The 18,295-nt window shown below is 35.4% G+C and overlaps 1 protein-coding gene and 1 long non-coding RNA gene across 4 annotated transcripts in view; one reads left to right on the plus strand and one right to left on the minus strand.

The window, feature by feature from the left end:
* The window catches only part of ANKRD28 (ankyrin repeat domain 28), a 203,291-nt gene that overhangs the window by 35,186 nt on the left and 149,810 nt on the right, over positions 1-18,295 (plus strand). The window contains exon 2 of one of the 3 annotated variants that reach the window (XM_017881155.1): positions 15,709-15,778. The exons of the other annotated variants lie outside the window; for them this stretch is intronic. Within the exon in view, the coding sequence (XP_017736644.1) occupies positions 15,761-15,778 (18 nt within the window). The 5' untranslated portion in view covers positions 15,709-15,760. The remainder of the gene's footprint in view (positions 1-15,708; positions 15,779-18,295) is intronic. 3 annotated transcript variants of the gene reach the window in all.
* Positions 1-18,295, minus strand: part of LOC108535577 (uncharacterized) — a 76,146-nt gene that overhangs the window by 4,544 nt on the left and 53,307 nt on the right. The window lies entirely within an intron of this gene.

An 18,295-nucleotide genomic window follows, 5' to 3' on the forward strand; every position in this document is an offset into this window, starting at 1 on the left:
TCATACAGTAATTCTGTTTAATTTTTTGAGGAATCACTATACTGTAATGTATGCAATAATGATTGTACCATTTCACATTCCTACCAGAAATGTACAGGTGTTCCAATCTCTCTATATCCTTGCCAACATCTGTTATATTGTGGGCGCTTTAAATTTTTTTTTTTTTTATAGTAACCATTCTCGTGTGTGAAGTGGTATTTCATGACTTTGGTTTGCATATCCCTAATGATTTGTGATGTTGAACATCTTTTCATGTTGTTCATTGGCCATTTGTATACCTTTAGATAAATATCTATTCAAGTCCCTTGTGCATTTAAAACTTTCTTGTTGTTTAATTGTAGGATTTGTTTATATATTCTGGATATTGATGCCTTATCAGATCTATAATTTCCTAATATTTTCTCCTATTCTCTGCATTGCCTTTTCACTCTATTGATTGTATCCTTCTATGCATAAAAGTTATAACATTTGACAAAGTCCAGTTTATCTTTTTTCTTTTGTTGTCTGTGGTTCTGGTGCCATACCCAAGGAATCACTGCCAAATCTAATGTCATGAAGCTTTTCCCCTGTGTTTTCTTCTAAGAGTTTTATAGTTTTAGCTCTTACTTTGAGGTCCATTAATTTTAGCCCTTACTTTGATGCATTTTGAGTTAATTTTTGTATATGGTGTAAAGTAAGGGATCAAATTCATTGTTTTGCGTGTGGGGATATCTAGTTTCCCTAACATCATTTGTTGAAAAGACTGTCTTTTGCCCCCATTGAATTGTCCTGGTACTCTTGTCTAATATATATAAGGGATTATTTCTGGACTCTCTCTTTCATGCCATTGGTCCCATGTCCATCTTGATGCCAGTTTCACGCATTTGATTGTCATAGCTTTGTAATAAGTTTTGAAATCTGGAAGTATGAGACCTCCAAGTTTGTTCTTCTTTTTCAGAATTGTGGCTATTCAGAGTCCTTTGAAATTTCATATTAATTTTATGTTAGATTTTTCTATTTCTGTAAAAAGCATCATTGGGATTGTGATAGGAATTGTATTGAATCTGTAGATAGCTTGGGACAGTATTGACCTCTTAACAATATTAGGTGTTCCAATCCATGAACATGGGATATATTTCCATTTATTTGTGTCTTTCTTTAAGCAACATTTTGTAGTTTGCATGTACAAATCTTTTGCCTCTATGGTTAAGTTTATTCCCACATATTTTATTTTCGATACTATTGTAAATGGACTTGTTTAATTTTCTGTTGGAAATTAAGTGTATGGAAGTGCAGCTGATTTTTCTGTGTTTATTTTTGTATCCTGTAGCTTGGCTGAATTTGTTTATTAATTCTGATGCAGGGTCTCTCTCTCTGTGTCACCCAGGTTGGAGTGCAGTGGCATGATCATGGCTCACTGCAGCCGTGACCTCCCAGGCTCAGGTGATTTGACTTCAGCCTTCCCAGTAGCTGGGACTACAGGCATGTACCACCAGGCCCAGCTAATTTTAAATTTTTTTTGTAGAGACAAAGTCTGCCTACATTGCCCAGCTAGTCTTCAACTCCTGGCCTCGAGAACCCTCCTGCCTCTGCCTCCCAAAATGCTGGGATTACAAGAGTGAGCCACCGTGCCCAGCCTTTTTGTGGAATCTTTAGGATTTTCTACATAGATGATCATGCTGTCTGCAAACAAATAGTTTTACTTCTTTTCCAATTTAGATACTTTTTTCTTGCGTATTTTAATTCATGGAGAAATAAGAGGTGCTATTAAATGGTTTTAACTTTAAAATTTGTTTATCCGAAGATTTACTATGGAAAATGTATCTTGAAACTTTTTCTAGTTACTCTCTGGAAAGCTGTGGGGTTTTTAATTACAAAGTGATAAAGATGGTCTACATTGTAATGAATATTTATCTCACGACTTCCGGATTTATAACAGGATTCTGTCTTTTGTTTCTTTTCTTTTCTCAGAATCATAGATGCAATTTTCTTGTCCTTGACACCATGCATGCCTTTTGTGTTTTCATTTGCTTTTAAAGGAAATTGTTAGCATTTAACTTCGGAGTTTTTATTGTTAAAAGTATTTATATAAGAGAAGTCTATAACTGGTATTACAGCTGTATAAAGTATGAAGTCATTTTAAAAAGATGATACACTAGAAATAGACTTTTAATCATTTAGCCTGCCTTACTTACTATTTCCCAGCCCCTAGTAACCACCATTCTCCTCTCTGCTTCTACGCTTTTGACTTTTTTAGATTCCACAAATAAGTGAGATCATGTGATCTTCGACTTTTGTGCCTGGCTTATTTCGCCAACATAACTCTAGGTTCACCTATGTTGTTGCAGTGACAGGATTTCCTGCTCCTTTAAGACTGAGTAGTATCCCAGTGTGTACATATACCACTTTTTCTTCATTTATTGATAGACACTTAGCTTGATTCTATGTTTTGGCTATTTTGAATAATGCTGTAATGAATGTGTGAGTGCAGATACCTCTTGGACATACTGCTTTCATTTCTTTTGGTTATGTACCCTGTAGTGGGATTACTGGATCATATGGCAATTTTATTTTTGATTTTTTGAGGAACCTTCATACTATTTTCCATAATGGCTGTACTAATTTACATTCCTCCCGAACAATGGGCAGGGGTTCTCTTTTCTCCACATCCTTGCCAGCACTTACCTTTCATCTTTTTGATAGGAGCTATTCTAACAGTTGTGAGGTGATATCTCATGGTTTTAATTTGCCTTTCCCTGGTGATGAGAGAGTGAACTTTTAAAAAAATATATACTTGGCTATGTGTCGTCTCTTGAGAAATGTCTAATATAGGAGATTTTAAAGAAAGGAAAATGACCCACAGGCGTACCATGCTTACATAACTGTATGAAACACTCGGTAGTCCTAATTCATATATATATGTAATATTGATCCCTCCCTTGTACTTTCATGGCTTTAGTTCATGCGGCTGTCATTTCTTATTGGACTAATGCAGTAGTTCTCTGACCAGTCTACCCTTCTCCAATTTTGCCCCCATTTCAGTTCATCTTCTACACTCAGACCAATCAGAGTGATCTTTCTTGAAAAATGGTTTTAATTAAATTGAAATGTTGAGACACACAGGATAAAATAAAATATAAACCTAACTACCTATCGCTAGGAATAAGCAGCTGTCAATACTTTGCCATATTTGCTTTGTGTCTCTTAAAGAATGAAATGTTTACGTATATAACTAGAGCTCTGCCCCCCTTTTTCCAAGGTAACCACCTTGAAAGTTAGCTTTTATCGTCTAGGTTGTTTTCACTTATACTGTATTTACATATCCATAAACAGTATAATATTGCTGTTATATTTATTTTTTCTAAGATTTTAAATTAACAGTATGCTTTATGTATCTTTTTATCACTGCTTTTAAAATTTATCCATGATGATACATTTGTTGTAATTGCTATATATCTGTATCTCGGGGGATACCCCAAAAGCCCTGATTTGACTACTACACAGTCTGTGCGTGTAACAAAATTGCACTTGCACCTGATAAATCTATACAAATAAAAATAATAGTTGCTGTATATCTGATACAAATAAACTGCTGTTTATCTGTTAACATTCTGTAGTTAGGTATCTTCTAGTTTTAGCTATTACAAATAATGTTGTAGAAATTCTAGTACAATGTGTGTCTTTTTTTGTACAGTTTCTCTGAGACTGATATGTGGAGGTAGAATTGCTGGGTCATAGGATATAAACATGTTCACCTTTATTATGTAATTATTATTTTCTTCAAAGGGGCTGTACTGATTATATTGCCACAAGCAATTGAGTAAGAGTCATTCTTTGCTCCCAAACTCGCCGATAATTATTTTAGTTTGACTTTTGGCATTCTGATGTATATGAGTGATACTTAGTTTTAATTTGCATTTCCCAGATTAGAAATTAAGTATATTTCTATGTATTTTTGACAAGTTAAATGTTTTTTGTGAATTGCTTATTTTTTCTTTGTACTGATAAGTATATATCTACATTATCTGTATGTAGGCTATGAATCTTTTATTGGTTTTGTTATACCTGTCAATCTGTGGCTAGTCTTTACTTTGTTTTAGGGGTCACTCATTTAGAACTTTTAAATTGTAGTATAATCATTCTTATCAATCTTTTTTGGGTTTTTCACCCTTTTTTGTGTTGTGTAAGAAACAAGGTCTTAAAAAATATTCTGTTCAAAAAATTTGCAATTTTTTTTCCATTTACTTTTCTGAATGACCTAGAATTTTATTCTTGTATATGATGTGTAGTTCAACCTTTCTCACCCCCACCCCTACCCCCCCAGATTGGCTCTTTACCCTTTGGTCTTCCATATAAATTTTTAAAACATTTTGAAGTGCGATGAAAACTGTTGAGCATAATTGATATTCCATTGAGATTATGGATTTAATTAGAAAAATTAGCATTGTACAGCATTGAGTCGAGAAAAGGCAGATGTTTCTTAATGCAACAGCTGCTTCCAACCTCATGCCTATCGTCTTCTCATGTAAACCAGTTGCCATCAGACAAAAATTGCTTTTCTTTCTCTTCATTTAATCTTGCACGTGTGCCCCTCATTGGCAGACACTATCCTTAAATCAGTCAATAAAAAGAGATTCTGGGAAATGCAGTTTAAGGTTTCTGCCCTGTGATGCAGAGAGTATTGGTAATGCAAATTTTACAACAGATAAACCAAGCATATCAAATCTGTTCTTGATTTTTCTCCCCCTTTTAACAGACAAGTTGGCTTATTTGATTGTTTTGTACTACTACTCACCTCCAATATATCTTGGAGATCTTTTTCAGTGGGATGTGCATTGAAAATTTTGCTAGTGATTGCCAGTTGCAGAGAGGCTGTATCGATGTATATTTCTACCAGTCTGTCCTCCTGCATCCTGGTCAACTTTGCATCCTGCCCTCTTTATTAGGAATGCCTTTTACCAGTGAGTTTAAAGCAACTCCTTGTTCTGTAAGAGTAAGTCATTTTGACGTAGTGATACCTGATAGCAAGTGTGCACATGCACACACTCAGCACACCAATAATGTGTTTTATTATTTGTAAATATCTTCCTTGTGTTAATTTTTAGGCCTGGGCCTTCTTAGTCATCAAACTATCAGAGCTAATTTTTTCCTAAGTTTTATTCTTTCTGATGCTAAATACAATTGCTTTCTTAATTTCTTACTTTTGGATTGTTCATTGCTAGTATATAGAAAAGCAACAGATTTTGTGGCTTTATCTTATATTCTGCAACTTCGCTGAATTTGTACATTAACTCTGATAGGTTTTTTTTTTTTTTTTTAATTCTTGACCGAGCATAGTAGCTCACACCTATAATCCCAGCACTTTGGGAGGCCGAGGTGGGCAGATCACTTAAGCTCAGGAGTTCAAGACCAGCCTGGGCAACATGGTGAATCCCTGTCACTACCAAAAATACAAAAAACTAGCTGAATGTGGTGGCACATGCCTATGGTCCCAGCTACTCAGGAAGCTGAAGTGGGAGGATCGATCGCTTGAGCCCAGGAGGCGGAGGGTTGCAGTGAGCTGAGATGGCACAACTGCATTCCAGCCTGTGTGACAGTTACATGCCATCTCAAAGAAAACAAAACAAAACATTCTTTAGGATTTTCTATGTATAACATCATATCTGCAAATAGAGATGATTTTTTGGTTTGTTTTACGACTTTCCAATTAAGGCTTTTATTTCTTACCTGGTTGATCTGGTTAGAACTTGTAGAACAGTGTTGAATAAAAGTGGTGAAAGTGGGCCGGGCACGGTGGCTCAAGCCTGTAATCCCAGCACTTTGGGAGGCCGAGACAGGCGGATCACGAGGACAGGAGATCGAGACCATCCTGGCTAACACGGTGAAACCCCGTCTCTACTAAAACTACAAAAAACTAGCCGGGCGAGGTGGCGGCGCCTGTAGTCCCAGCTACCCTGGAGGCTGAGGCAGGAGAATGGCGTGAACCCGGGAGGCGGAGCTTGCAGTGAGCTGAGATCTGACCACAGCACTCCAGCCTGGGTGACAGAGCAAGACTTCGTCTCAAAAAAAAAAAAAAAGTGATGAAAGTGGCATCTTTATCTCGCTCCTGATCTTAAGAAGAAAGCATTGAGTTTTTCACCCTTATCTATGATATTAGTTGTGGATTTTAAAATAAATGTTCTTTATCATGGTAAAGAAGTTCCCTTCTGTGATGTTGAGTGTTTTTATCATGAAAACATACTGGATTTTGTAAATGCGTTTTCTCTGCATCAGTTGAGATTATCATGTGTTTATTCCTTTCATTTTATTAATGTGATATATTAAATATTTTAAAGTGTACAACCACCCTTGCATTCCTGGTATAAGTCCCACTTGGGCATGGTCATAATTCTTTCAATATGCTGCTGAATTTGGTTTGCTAGTATTTTGTTGAAAATTTTTATGTAATCATAAGGGATGTTAGTGTATTGTTTTGTTTCCTCATGATGTCTTTTTCTAGTTTTGTATGAAGTATTTAGTTTTGGCCCCAAGAAATGTGGATATTCAGTTGTCCTAGCACTATTTGGTGAAGAGTAGTCAAGTACTCCCTCTTTTTTTATTTTGAGAAGAATTTATGTTAGTTCTTTAAATTTTTGGTAGACTTCATCAGCAAAGCCATATAGTTCTAGGGATTTCTTTGTTGGGAGGTTTTAATTCTTGATTCAGTCTCTTTATTTGTCATAGCAGGGATCCCCAACTGCCAGGCCACAGATGGTCTGCCGCCCATTAGGAACCGGCTGCACAGCAAGAGGTGAGCGACCTTCAGGCGAGCATTACTGCCTGAGCTCTGCCTCCTGTCAGATCAGTGGCAGCATTAGATTCTTATAGGAACCCTATTGTAAACTGTGCATGCAAGAGATCTAGGTTGTGCACTCCTTATGAGAATCTAATGCCTGATGATTTGAGGTGGAACGGGTTTCAGCCCAAACCCCTACCTCATGGAAAAATTGTCTTTCACAACACCAGGCCCTGGTGCAAAACAAGGTGGGGACCACTGTGTTAGAGGACTGTTCAGTTTTCTATTTCTTGGGTCAGTTTTGATAGTTTGTTTGTTTCTAGGAATTTGTCCATTTTGTATAAATAGGCTAATTTGTTGGCTTACAATTATAACCTTAACAGTAGTAACCTGTTATAAGGTCAGTAGTAATGTGCCTACTTTTGTTTTTGGTTTTAGTAATGTGGGTCTTCTTTTTGTCAGTCTAAAAAGACTGACAGTTTTGTTGATCTTTTCAAAGAACTAGCTATTTTCTATTTTAATTATTTTATAATTTAGCTCCAGAATTTCTATTTATTTCCTTTCTGTGATTTTCATTTTTTAACATCAGTATTCTCTAATTGGTGAGATGACATTCTGGTTCCCTTTAGTTCTTTGTCCAGGGTTTTTTTTTTTTTTTTTTTTTTTCCTGTGAGCATATTTAAGGCAGTTGATTTAAAGTCTTTGTCTAGTAAATCCAGTGTCTGGCCTTCTTCTGAGACAATTTCAATTAATTTCTTTTTCTCTTGTGACTAGGATATGGTTTGACCTTTATTTGCATGCCTCAAATGTTTTTGTTGGAAATTGGATATTTTGAATATTGTAGCTGGAGATCAATTTTTCCCCCTCCCTGGGGATTGTTATTGCTGCTTGTTCTCGTGGTTGTTTAATGAGTCTTTCAAAACTATTTTTGTAAAGTCTGTGTTCTTCATTGTGTATGTCCACTGAATTCTCTGTTCATTCTCTTGGCGATCGGCTGTGATTTGGCAGAGGTTTTCCTAAATGCCTCCATCTCCCCCCAACAGCTCCCCAAAAGCCCAAACAAAACAGACTCTCCTAGATTTTAGAAATTGCTTCTGTGTTGGGGTACATAATGCTCAGCCAAGCTACTTACAGTTCTGTCCTAGTCTTCACTTCTTGCTTGTGCAGAACTGAAAGATCAGCCAGAGGTGAAAGTTTAGGGTCTTCATGAGTCTTCTCTGAACATGTGGCCAGTCCTGGACATGCATGTGGCCTCTAGGTTTCCTAGTGTATATGGGAGGTTTCAAAGCCTTTATTTTCGTATGTATCTCCTTCTCCAGTGTCTTCCTTCCTGGGTTTTTAGATGTTTATTGTTTGCCCCGTTGTTACCTCTTACACACAGATGAGAGAGAGAGAGATGCTTTTGACAGACACCGCTGGGAAAGATGCTTCAGTACTAGGAATCTCCAAGACTGGTGGAACAAAGACAAGCCCTTGACCCAGTCCTTCAGGGAGCCACTACATAGTTCAAAACATATAACCACAATTTTTTGAGAATGAGGTCCATATTGGTTTATCTGGTACCCACAACAGGCACCAAATGTGGGCTGGTATCATGGATGCTGCCATGTAGGGGGAGTTGGGAATGGTATGCAGTAAATTAAAATTCCACAGCATTTTCCTATGAAAATCTAGCAGCATCTTTCTTCATTATGTGTTCCTCTGGTTGTTAAAAGGTTTTAATTGAATTCTAGAATTATGAAAATGTTGATTCTGGCTGTTTTGCCACCTCTTCATTGCTTTGTGAAGGGATGGGGTTTTGGAGTTCTTATTCTGCTATATATTGTGATGTTATTCCTACTTTTTTGAGTGAGCCGATTTTAAGTAGATATAACATTCATTATCTTGATCCATTGAAAAGCCTAATTTGTTTAATATATTGTGTTTAAAAGTAAGGATTATACATATTTACATTTTCTAAAAGATTAAGTCTTCAGATACTTGAGTATTCCTGTTAACATAGAGAAAAATACCATTTGTCTGTTGCTAACTAGTCATTTTATTCAAGTTGTTTCTGCCAGATTTTAAGGAACATACTACTAAGTTCCTTTTGCTTTTTGTGGTAAGCTCACCATTCTAAGAAATCATTAATTTGGATCAGTCTTTCTCAAACGGGGGGTGTTATTGTTCTCCAGGGGACATTTGGCAATATCGGGAAATATTTCTGGTCATCACAATTTAGGGGGACGGGTTATGCTACTGGCGTCTAGTGGGTAGAGACCAGAGATGCTGCTAAACATCCTGCAATGGATAGGAGTGGACCCCATGACAAAGAATTATATGTCTTAAAATGTTGGTAGTGCCAACAATGAGAAACCCTGATGTGGAATTACCAGATCTAGATTTCCTTAAATTGGTTGATATATGTATTGCTATAAAGTTTAGTGACTAAATTTGGACCTAACCGCTTTAACTTTTTCAGAATGAAGTGTCAAAAAAGGAAAACAGTATTATTTGTGAGTAGAATAATAGGGAGATGTCAATCTAAAACTGCATTATTTTCTTTTTTGTGATAGCATGATATAATTGAATTTCTTTAATTTTAATAATTGTTGAATTTTGTCATGCAGAAAAGACATTGATGAACCCCTGTGAATTAAGACCAATTACCAGCATTTTACCATTCCTCAATGTCTTTAGAGTATTTTGAAGCAAAATTAATTTGCATTTCATTTTGTGTGTGTGTCAGATGTCGTGAAGGTTAGTTTGTTAGAATAGATCTAAACAGGATTTGAACATTGCATATGATTAGTTTCCTAAGTCTCTTTCTATACTAGGTTCCCCTTCTCTTTTAAAAAATGAATGTATTTATTGAAGAACCTATGTCATTTGTTCTGTAGGATTTCCCACATTCTAGTTTAGCTGATTGTATCTTCACAGTGTCGTTTAACATATTCCTCTCTTTTCTTGGTGAATCAGTAGCTTTAAAGATTTGTTTAGATTCCACTGTTGTTTGTTTTTAAGACTGTCAGGTGTAATAAAACAATTGTCAATATGCATATAGCCACCTATCACTTTATTTTGTATGTCATGTCTATTATAGGTTGATATATATGCATATATACACACATGCATACATATAGATAAACATATGTACATTACTGCACAAGTGGGCACATAACAAATTGCTCTATTCCTAGTGATAATACCAGTCTGTGCAAATGTTGTCAACTTGATTCATCATGTTTCCTACCAACCTTTTACCTAATGTTTTCATTGGGGTTTGGCAAAAATTATTTTTCTTAAATTATTTCCTCTGTAGTATCATGTGACCAAATTAATATTCTATGTACAATCATTATATCTTGGTCATTTACTTTTGCCTTTGAGGGAAGGGAATATTTTATTAATCCAGCTTGGCCAGTACAGTGCATTGCATATGATAACCATGCCCTATCATTGGTTCTAAACCTTAGCATTGAATTAGAATCACTTGTTTAAAATTCTAAATTCCCAGGCTCCACCCCTAGTGATTTCTGACTGGTTTAACAGGCTTTGTGCTGGAAGAAAACAGACTGGCAGAGTAAAATGTATCTGTTTCATACATTTTAGTAATTTGTTGAGGAAAGCATTGTTTTTTGTAATTCTTAGTATTTAGTACATTGGTATGCATCTGATTTATCTGTGTAACTTGTAACAGGCAATCGTAGTTCATGATTTACAAGGAATACAAACTGTATAATGTAAAAATTGTCTCTTCCATCTCTATTCACGTCAATCTCAAGTCATCTGGTTTCCTGTACTGTAGCCAGTCAATATTATTTTGTTTATACCTAGAGATTTTATGACTGTATAAGCAAATATCAGTTATCCTAATTTTCCAAATGAATTATCCAGTTGTTTCAGGATGATTTGTTGGAAAGATAATACTTTACTGTGTTGAGCTGCCTTTGTACCTTTGTCAGAAATCAGTTGACTATATGTATGTAGATCTATTTATGGAATCTTCTGTCCCATTCCATTGAATCTATGTGTTTATTCTTACTCCAATATCACTATCCTTGCCTTTTTTTTTTTTTTTTTTTTTTTTTTTTGAGACAGGATCTTGCTCAGTTGCCCAGGCTACAGTACGGTGACATGTTCTCAGTTCACTACAGCTTTAACCTCCCAGGCTCAAGCAATCCTCCCACCTCAGCCTCCCAAGCAGCTGGGACTATAGGTGGGCATCATCATGCCTGCTTAATTTTTAATTCTTTTGTAGAGACAGGATCTTGCCATGTTGCCTAGGCTGATCTTGGACTCTTGGGCTCAAGCAGTCCTCCCACCTTGTCCTCCCAAAGCGCTCGGATTATAGGCGTGGGCCAATGTGCCTGGCCTTACTCTAGCTCTCTAGTAGTATGAATCCCTCAATTTTAAATCATTTTTAAAATTGCTTTGGTTTTTCTAATTTATTTTCCTTTCCGTATGAATTTCACATCAGCTTATTGATTTCTACAAAAAAGCCCACTGAGATTTTGACTGCGATTACTTTTCACCTATAAATTAAATGAGGAAAAATTGACATTGTAAGAATAATGAGTCTTCCCAACCATGAGCATGGTACAGTAGTTTCCCATTATCTACTGTTTAGCTTGAAACACCTGCAGTCAATTATGGTCCAAAAATATTAAAGTATCTTGAGAGAGACCACATTCATCTCACTTTTATTTTACAGTATGTTGTTAAAATTGTTCTATTATTAGTTGTTGCTAATCTCTTACTTTGCCTAATTTATCAGTTAAACTTTATCATAGGATATGTATGTACAGGTTGAGTAATCCTTGTCTGAAATGCTTGGGACTAGATGAATTTGTGATTTTAGAATATTAACATATATGTAATGAGAGATCTTGGGGATGGGACCCAAGTCTAAACACGAAATTCATTTGTTTCATAATCTTATACATGTAAACCCAAAGGTAATTTTGTAAAATATTTTAAATTTGTGCATGAAACAAAGTTTCTGTTAAGTACTTATGTGTGGAATTTTCCACTTGTGGCATCATATGAGTGCTCAAAAAGTTTCAGAGCATTTCAGATTTTGAATTGCCAGATTCAGGATGTTCAACCTGTGCCGGACAAAACATAGCATATATAGCGTTCAGCACTATTTTGGGGCTTCCATGGAGTGAGGGAGGGGTGGCATATATCCTCTGTGGATAAGGGGGGAGCTCCTGTATCTCTTTTCTTTATGTTGTCTTTGATGTCTTTCATCAGTATTTTGTGATTTTCAGCATACAGAGTCTGTGCCTATTTTGTTGAATTTATACCTGAGTATTTTTGAGTATTGGGGTATTATAAGTGGTACTGCCTTTTGTTTTGATTTCCAGTTGTTGATTGGTAGTATGTAGAAATAGCGATCGTAATCTATGACTTTGCTAAACTTATTAATTCTAGGCACTTTTTAATAGATTCCGTGGAAGACAATCATGTTGTCTGTGAATACAAGCACTTTTATTTCTTCCCTTCCAAACTATATGTCTCTTATTCCTTATACCCTTATTGCAGTGCTCTTTCTTCAATAAGATATTAAATAAGAGTGATAAGAGCAGACATTCTTGCTTGTGTCTCATCTTAGGAAGAAATTAGTGGTTTCCTGGTAATTTTATATTTATTTAAATGTATAAATCTCAGTACAGTGATCACTTAGCAAAGGAATCTTATTTAATTTTATATTCTAGGTTGCACTCCAGTTTTCCTCATAGGATTCATCAACTGGTATATCTTGTGATTCCTAATGCACCGTATGTATGTCTGTTTCCCTCTCTCACAGATACACACAGCAAACTTTTAGGAGAGCACTTATTGCGCTGCTTTGTAGTTTACTTTTTATTTCTCTTTCTCCCTTGTTAGAAGGTGAGTACTTAGAGCAATAAGAAATGGTACCTACCGGTAGCTCTGCGAACTTAATGTTGTGAGCAATTGATACTAGGTTGGACCGTATGAAATTGCTGATGTTGGTTTATAACCTATGAAATTTTGTATCTAGTTGGGACAAAAACAAAAAAGGAAAAAAAAAAAAAACCAATGGTACTTCTGCTGACAAGATAAAATCATCAGTATGTGAAATGTTTGTACATGAGAAATTGTTCATCACTGTTACATATTAAGGAAAATCATACAGGTGGACATACTGATGAAATGAGTGAGACACAGCCCCTACCTTAAAGGATACTCACTCTGTGGAAGACTGGGCCTTTACAATATTCAGATGTGTGCTTTTGTTTTGGTTTTGGTTTGTTTTCTTATAGAGACAGAGTTTTGCTCTGTTGCCCAGGCTGGTCTCAAACTCCTGAGCTCAAGTGATCCTCTCACTTCGGCCTCCCAAAGTGCTAGGATTACAGGCATGAGCCACTGTGCCCACTTCCCTCGTCTTTTTTAATAGAGAGAAGGGTTTTCAGATGTGTTTTAACTCTATGATTAAACTATGCACAATCTATGCACATATTTACTCTCAGTTTGGATCTACTCATCATCGTAGCTTCTTATCTCTCAGTATCTTGGATTATAAGACAACTTTGGCAATAACTTCTATAAACAAATTGAGAAGATTGACATACTTTGATAATTTTGTATGAAAAGATGCTCTTATACATTTTTCAGTTGTTTCATGTAACTTAAACATTTGTTACTTAGCATCTAGTGGGTTAGTGTAGTAAATAAAGGGCATCAAACATTTTCTCTTTGAAATAACTTTATTTCTATAGAACAGAAAGACTTTAAAGCAGTCATAGTCATAGCAGGAAAATAAAACTTTCTTACTTGAATTTTCTGTGTAGTGTTTTTTTAATTGTAAATTACAGATGAAGAGACACTAGTATTTTTTATCCTTAGGCTGTTAACTTAAGCTGGTCTTAATGATCCCATATTACAAATCAGGAAAAGGGAAATACATGAGAGATTTTGTGTAAGTTTCATGAAACCAGAAACTATTCTTGTGTTTACTGCTGTATTCCTTGCATTTAGCATATAAGTAGTCATTAACAAACAATTATTGAGTAAATATTTGTGGAGGTAGGAGGCTAGGCTAGGTGGATTTGGTTAAAGTAAGAAAATTTATTTTTTTATAAGATATGTAAATTTTAGTTAATACAATGAAAATCATTGCAATTACATGTTGCCTGATAAGCATCAAGAGCCATATAGTTTTTGAGGCAGTTTGTTTTGGTAAATGCTATAGTAACAGAAGGCTATTTTCAGTCAGTCAGAAATACGCTCTTAATATTGTTTTGAGCTTGACTCTTAATATAACAAGATTAAAACATAATTATGAAAACCTGTAAAGCCTCCTCTTTTTGAAACCTTTGTTTAAAATACATGACTCAGGGAAGACATTAACTTTGTAAATTAACGTACTCAAGAAATTAATTTTCTTTTATATTTACTGCCACCATATGGCAGACTAATTCTATTACCTTATTTGTTACATACTGTAGAACCTAAAATAATGTACCTTTAATATTTTCTGATGAGGTTGATTTGTTCTTAATTTTGACAAGAGAAGAAATAACAGATTTTTATGTTTAGAATTATAGCTGACCTTCCTCCAACTATCCAAGGATAGTTTATGTCTTCTAACATTTTAAAAGGCGTTAATTACTACAGCTGTAATTGCTATAGCAAAGATGATTCTTTGTCATAGCATTGATGACGATTCTTTCAGAAGAATAAGAAATGTGTGGGTGGGTGCAGTGGCTCAGTACTTTGGGAGGCCAAGGCAGGAGGATCGCTTGAGCCCAGGAGTTTGGAACCAGCGTGGGCAACATAATGAGACCCCATCTCTACAAAAAAATTTAAAAATTAACTGGGCGAGGTGATGCACGCCTGTGGTCCCAGCTACTCAGGAGGCTGAGGTGGGAGGATCACTTGAACCCAGGAGATTGAAACTACATTTTGCACCACTGCACTCCAGCCTGGGTGACAGGGCAAGATTTTGTCTCAAAAGAAAAGGAAAGAAAACAAAAGAAATGTGGTTGGCCCCACACTTTTATGAAGGCAATGTAATTCTGACATTTCTTCTTTCTAGGTCATTGCACATGAGAATTATGGCTCCATAATTTTTTAGGCCTAATTTTATTTATGTAAAGACAAGCCATTTCACTAAAATTAACTTGTGGAATTTTATTTTTTATCTTGGGAAAAGTATTATATAAGAATATGTAATATTCTGAGAAAATTATTATGTAAGAATTTAAAATAGAAGCAACCCAAATATTTACTCTTAGGAAATTAAATATAGTATTTTTGAATGGAATGTCATATTCATGGTGTTGCAGAATATTTAAGGTCCACATTGGTAATTGAGGGGTGATGGAGAGAAGCCAGTTACTAAATAATATGTATATATTATTCTAACCTTTAAAAAAGTGTGTGTGTGTATATATATACACTTTTTATATATAATATATATGTAATTACCAGTTTTCTTTGAGAGATATTACAGTGATTTCTTAAATTTATGTATTACTGAGTATGTTCTACATATTCAGAAAGTGTATAGACTGAATACTTTAAACTTTTCATAGGCAGTTTCTTAAATCAAGACATCCCCATGGGTACATAATTAGTGATTAGTAAGTAACTGAATATATTATTAGTGAATATATTTGAAGAGTTTGTGTGTGTGTGTGTAAGATTTATGAGGATGACTTGTTGCTGCTAGCAATTCTAAGAATCAAACACCACTTTTTAAGTCTCTTCTGGGAAACCAATTCTGTTTAATATATAAAGCCTTTAAAAAATGTTTTGTTACACAGAGTAGTATTTTTTTCTTAATAGAGGGATAAAAGTAAATTCTGAATTAATAAAATCCAAAGTAAGTTTTTGAATATTATCCAATAATTCAATGTTTTGTTAAGGTACTACTTATTTATAACATAGCCCTTAATTTCTAGGATCAGCATATTCTTTCTTTTGATATCTGTTTTCTGCTACAGGCCTGTGATTGGAATTGAAACAGTACAACTGCCTCCACCAGAGGAAAATAGTATGGGAATTCCTATTATGGTAGGTTATTTTCTAGTAGTCTCTTGCAGTAATATAGGCAGCTCTTGTAATTTTTTAGTTTGTTGCTGTTTAAGCCTCCTTGTGACTTAGCTTTCATACATATCTGTATGTGAATAAATGCTTAGTGTCACCCAAAAAGTCCTTTATTGTAGAAACATTTATAGTAGTGGGCCCTGTGTTAGTGGAAGACTTAGTATAGCAGTTTTATAATTCAAATAAATTTTCAGTGGAGGGGACTTATAAATCTAAGATCTCTGTCATGGAGAAGAAAATATTAAACAGCTGAAAATAATGGTATTGCAACTAGTTTTATTTTGTTCTGAAATAATAATAAATTACTGAAATTCAATTTATTACTAAATTTATTAGTAAGTTTAGTAATTTATTACTAAAATTCAAACCAAAGCTTTGAAACCTTTAGTAATTTATTGCTGAATTACCTTTGGTTTAGATATATGCATCCTTTTGCTCATAGCTCATTCTCTTACATGTTAAATGATTGTGGTGCACACTTTAAACATTAACAGCCATTCAGTAATCACTGGGGAACCTCAATTATTTGAGTGACTCCTATGTTTTCATGAAAGTAGTTTTTAAAAAAATCTCATAACCTCCAGGTGTGTTGGACTGCAGGCACTAGTGAAGATAGGATAAGCTTGTTTGATACCATTGGTGGTGTTTGTTAGGCTTCTTATTTCAGATTCAAACATATTGAAATATTTTTTAGAGTATAAAAGGAGAAAATTATGGCCCAGTAATTGATTTTTTTGCCATTACCAAGGTGCAACATGCTGTACTTTTTGTTAAATATCTTATGATCCCAAGCAGTAATACCATTTGGTATCAAGTAGACTTGATGTAAAGTTGTTTCAGAACAAAGAATCACCCTTACTGGGTTTGTGTAATAATTTGTTTTTAGTTTTATTAAAGTTTAGGGGTTTTGTTTTTTGTTTTTTCCTTTGCAACAAGGTCTCACTGTTGCCCAGACTGGAGTGTAGTGGCGTGTGATAAGGGCTGACTGCAGGCTCAACCTGCCGGGCTCAAGGGATCCTCTCACCTCAGCCTCCTGAGTAGCTGGGACTATAGGTGCATGCCACTATGCCCGATTAATTTTTGTGGTTTTAGTAGAAATGGGGTTTCAGCATGTTGCCCAGACTGGTCTTGAACTCCTGGGTTCAAAAATGAACTGCTCACCTCAGCCTCCCAAAGTGCTGAGATTATAGACCTGAGCCATTGTATTAAACTTTGTAATTTTTTCTTTAAAAAAAAAAAAAAAAAAAAAAAAGGAGGTGATTAAAACCTGTTATGTTGGAAACTGAAGATTTTATTCATCTGTTTTCTGATAGGATAGGAGTAGATTTATTGGGAACACACTGTTTACCTGATTTTTTTTCCTTCAAATTGGAGGTAAATATGGTCACGTTCAAGATTCATGTTCCCTTTAGAAATTATGAATTCTTTATGAAATATCTGATTGTGAATCTTTACCTGGCCCTTTTCAGGAAGGTCTAGGTTACCTACCAATGATCACCTTTTAAAAAAGTACATAGAATGACTTATTTGTTGTTCTTTGGAATGGCTGTTGGTAGCTAGAGTTCCACTGGAAATTCACCCCCTCACACACTTTTATAAACCATTTTCTAGCCTGTGATTTAATAAAGGCTTTGGATGAATTTTAACAATGCCCCTATCCTAATTCTGTTCCCAACCAAGCATTTGGATAATTGGTAGGCAAGACAGAAAAACAACAACAGAATGCCAACTTAATATAGTAAGGTTTGATTAAGAGAATGGTAACAAATAGGAGATACCCTCAATATTATATAGCCAGTTTACCTTTTCTTTCCTGGACTGTGTGTTGGAGAAAAGGCAGTCACAAATCATTTAGCTAATATGGCTTTTAATAACTGTGTAAATTGTAATTATCATCTTTTACCACTGGATGGTGCTTTTGCATTGGTTACTGCAAACCCTTTCTAAATCTACATTAGGGCACCATTTGAAAATTCATTTAAAAAACAATGAAATTAAGATAGTGGTATAGTTTCCCATAATCAGCCTCCTGAGTAGCTGGGACTATAGTTATACACCACTGTGCCCAGCTCTATGATGCCATCTTTGCTTATCACCTTAGAAACATTTTATTGTTGTTTTGTTTTGTTTTGTTTTGTTTTGCCAGAGTCTCACTCTGTTGCCCAGGCTGGAGTGCAGTGGCAGAATCTCAGCTCACTGCAACCTCAGCCTCCTGCGTTCAAGCGATTCTCCCACCTCAGCCTCCTAGCAGCTGGGACTGTAGGTGCTTACAACCACACCTGGCTAATTTTTCTATTTTTAGTAAAGATGGGGTTTTGCTGTGTTGGCCAGACTGGTCTTGAACTCCTGACCTGAAGTGATCCACCCACCTCGACCTCCCAAAGTGGTGGGATTACAGGCGTGAGCCACTGTGCCCGGCTTAGAAACATTTTAAATGTATTAATTTTTTAGGTGGTACTATCATTGACATGGCATCTATAGAAA

Source organism: Rhinopithecus bieti, unplaced genomic scaffold, assembly GCF_001698545.2.
Source record: "Rhinopithecus bieti isolate Rb0 unplaced genomic scaffold, ASM169854v2 scaffold_12, whole genome shotgun sequence".
Classification (NCBI taxonomy): Eukaryota; Metazoa; Chordata; class Mammalia; order Primates; family Cercopithecidae; genus Rhinopithecus; species Rhinopithecus bieti.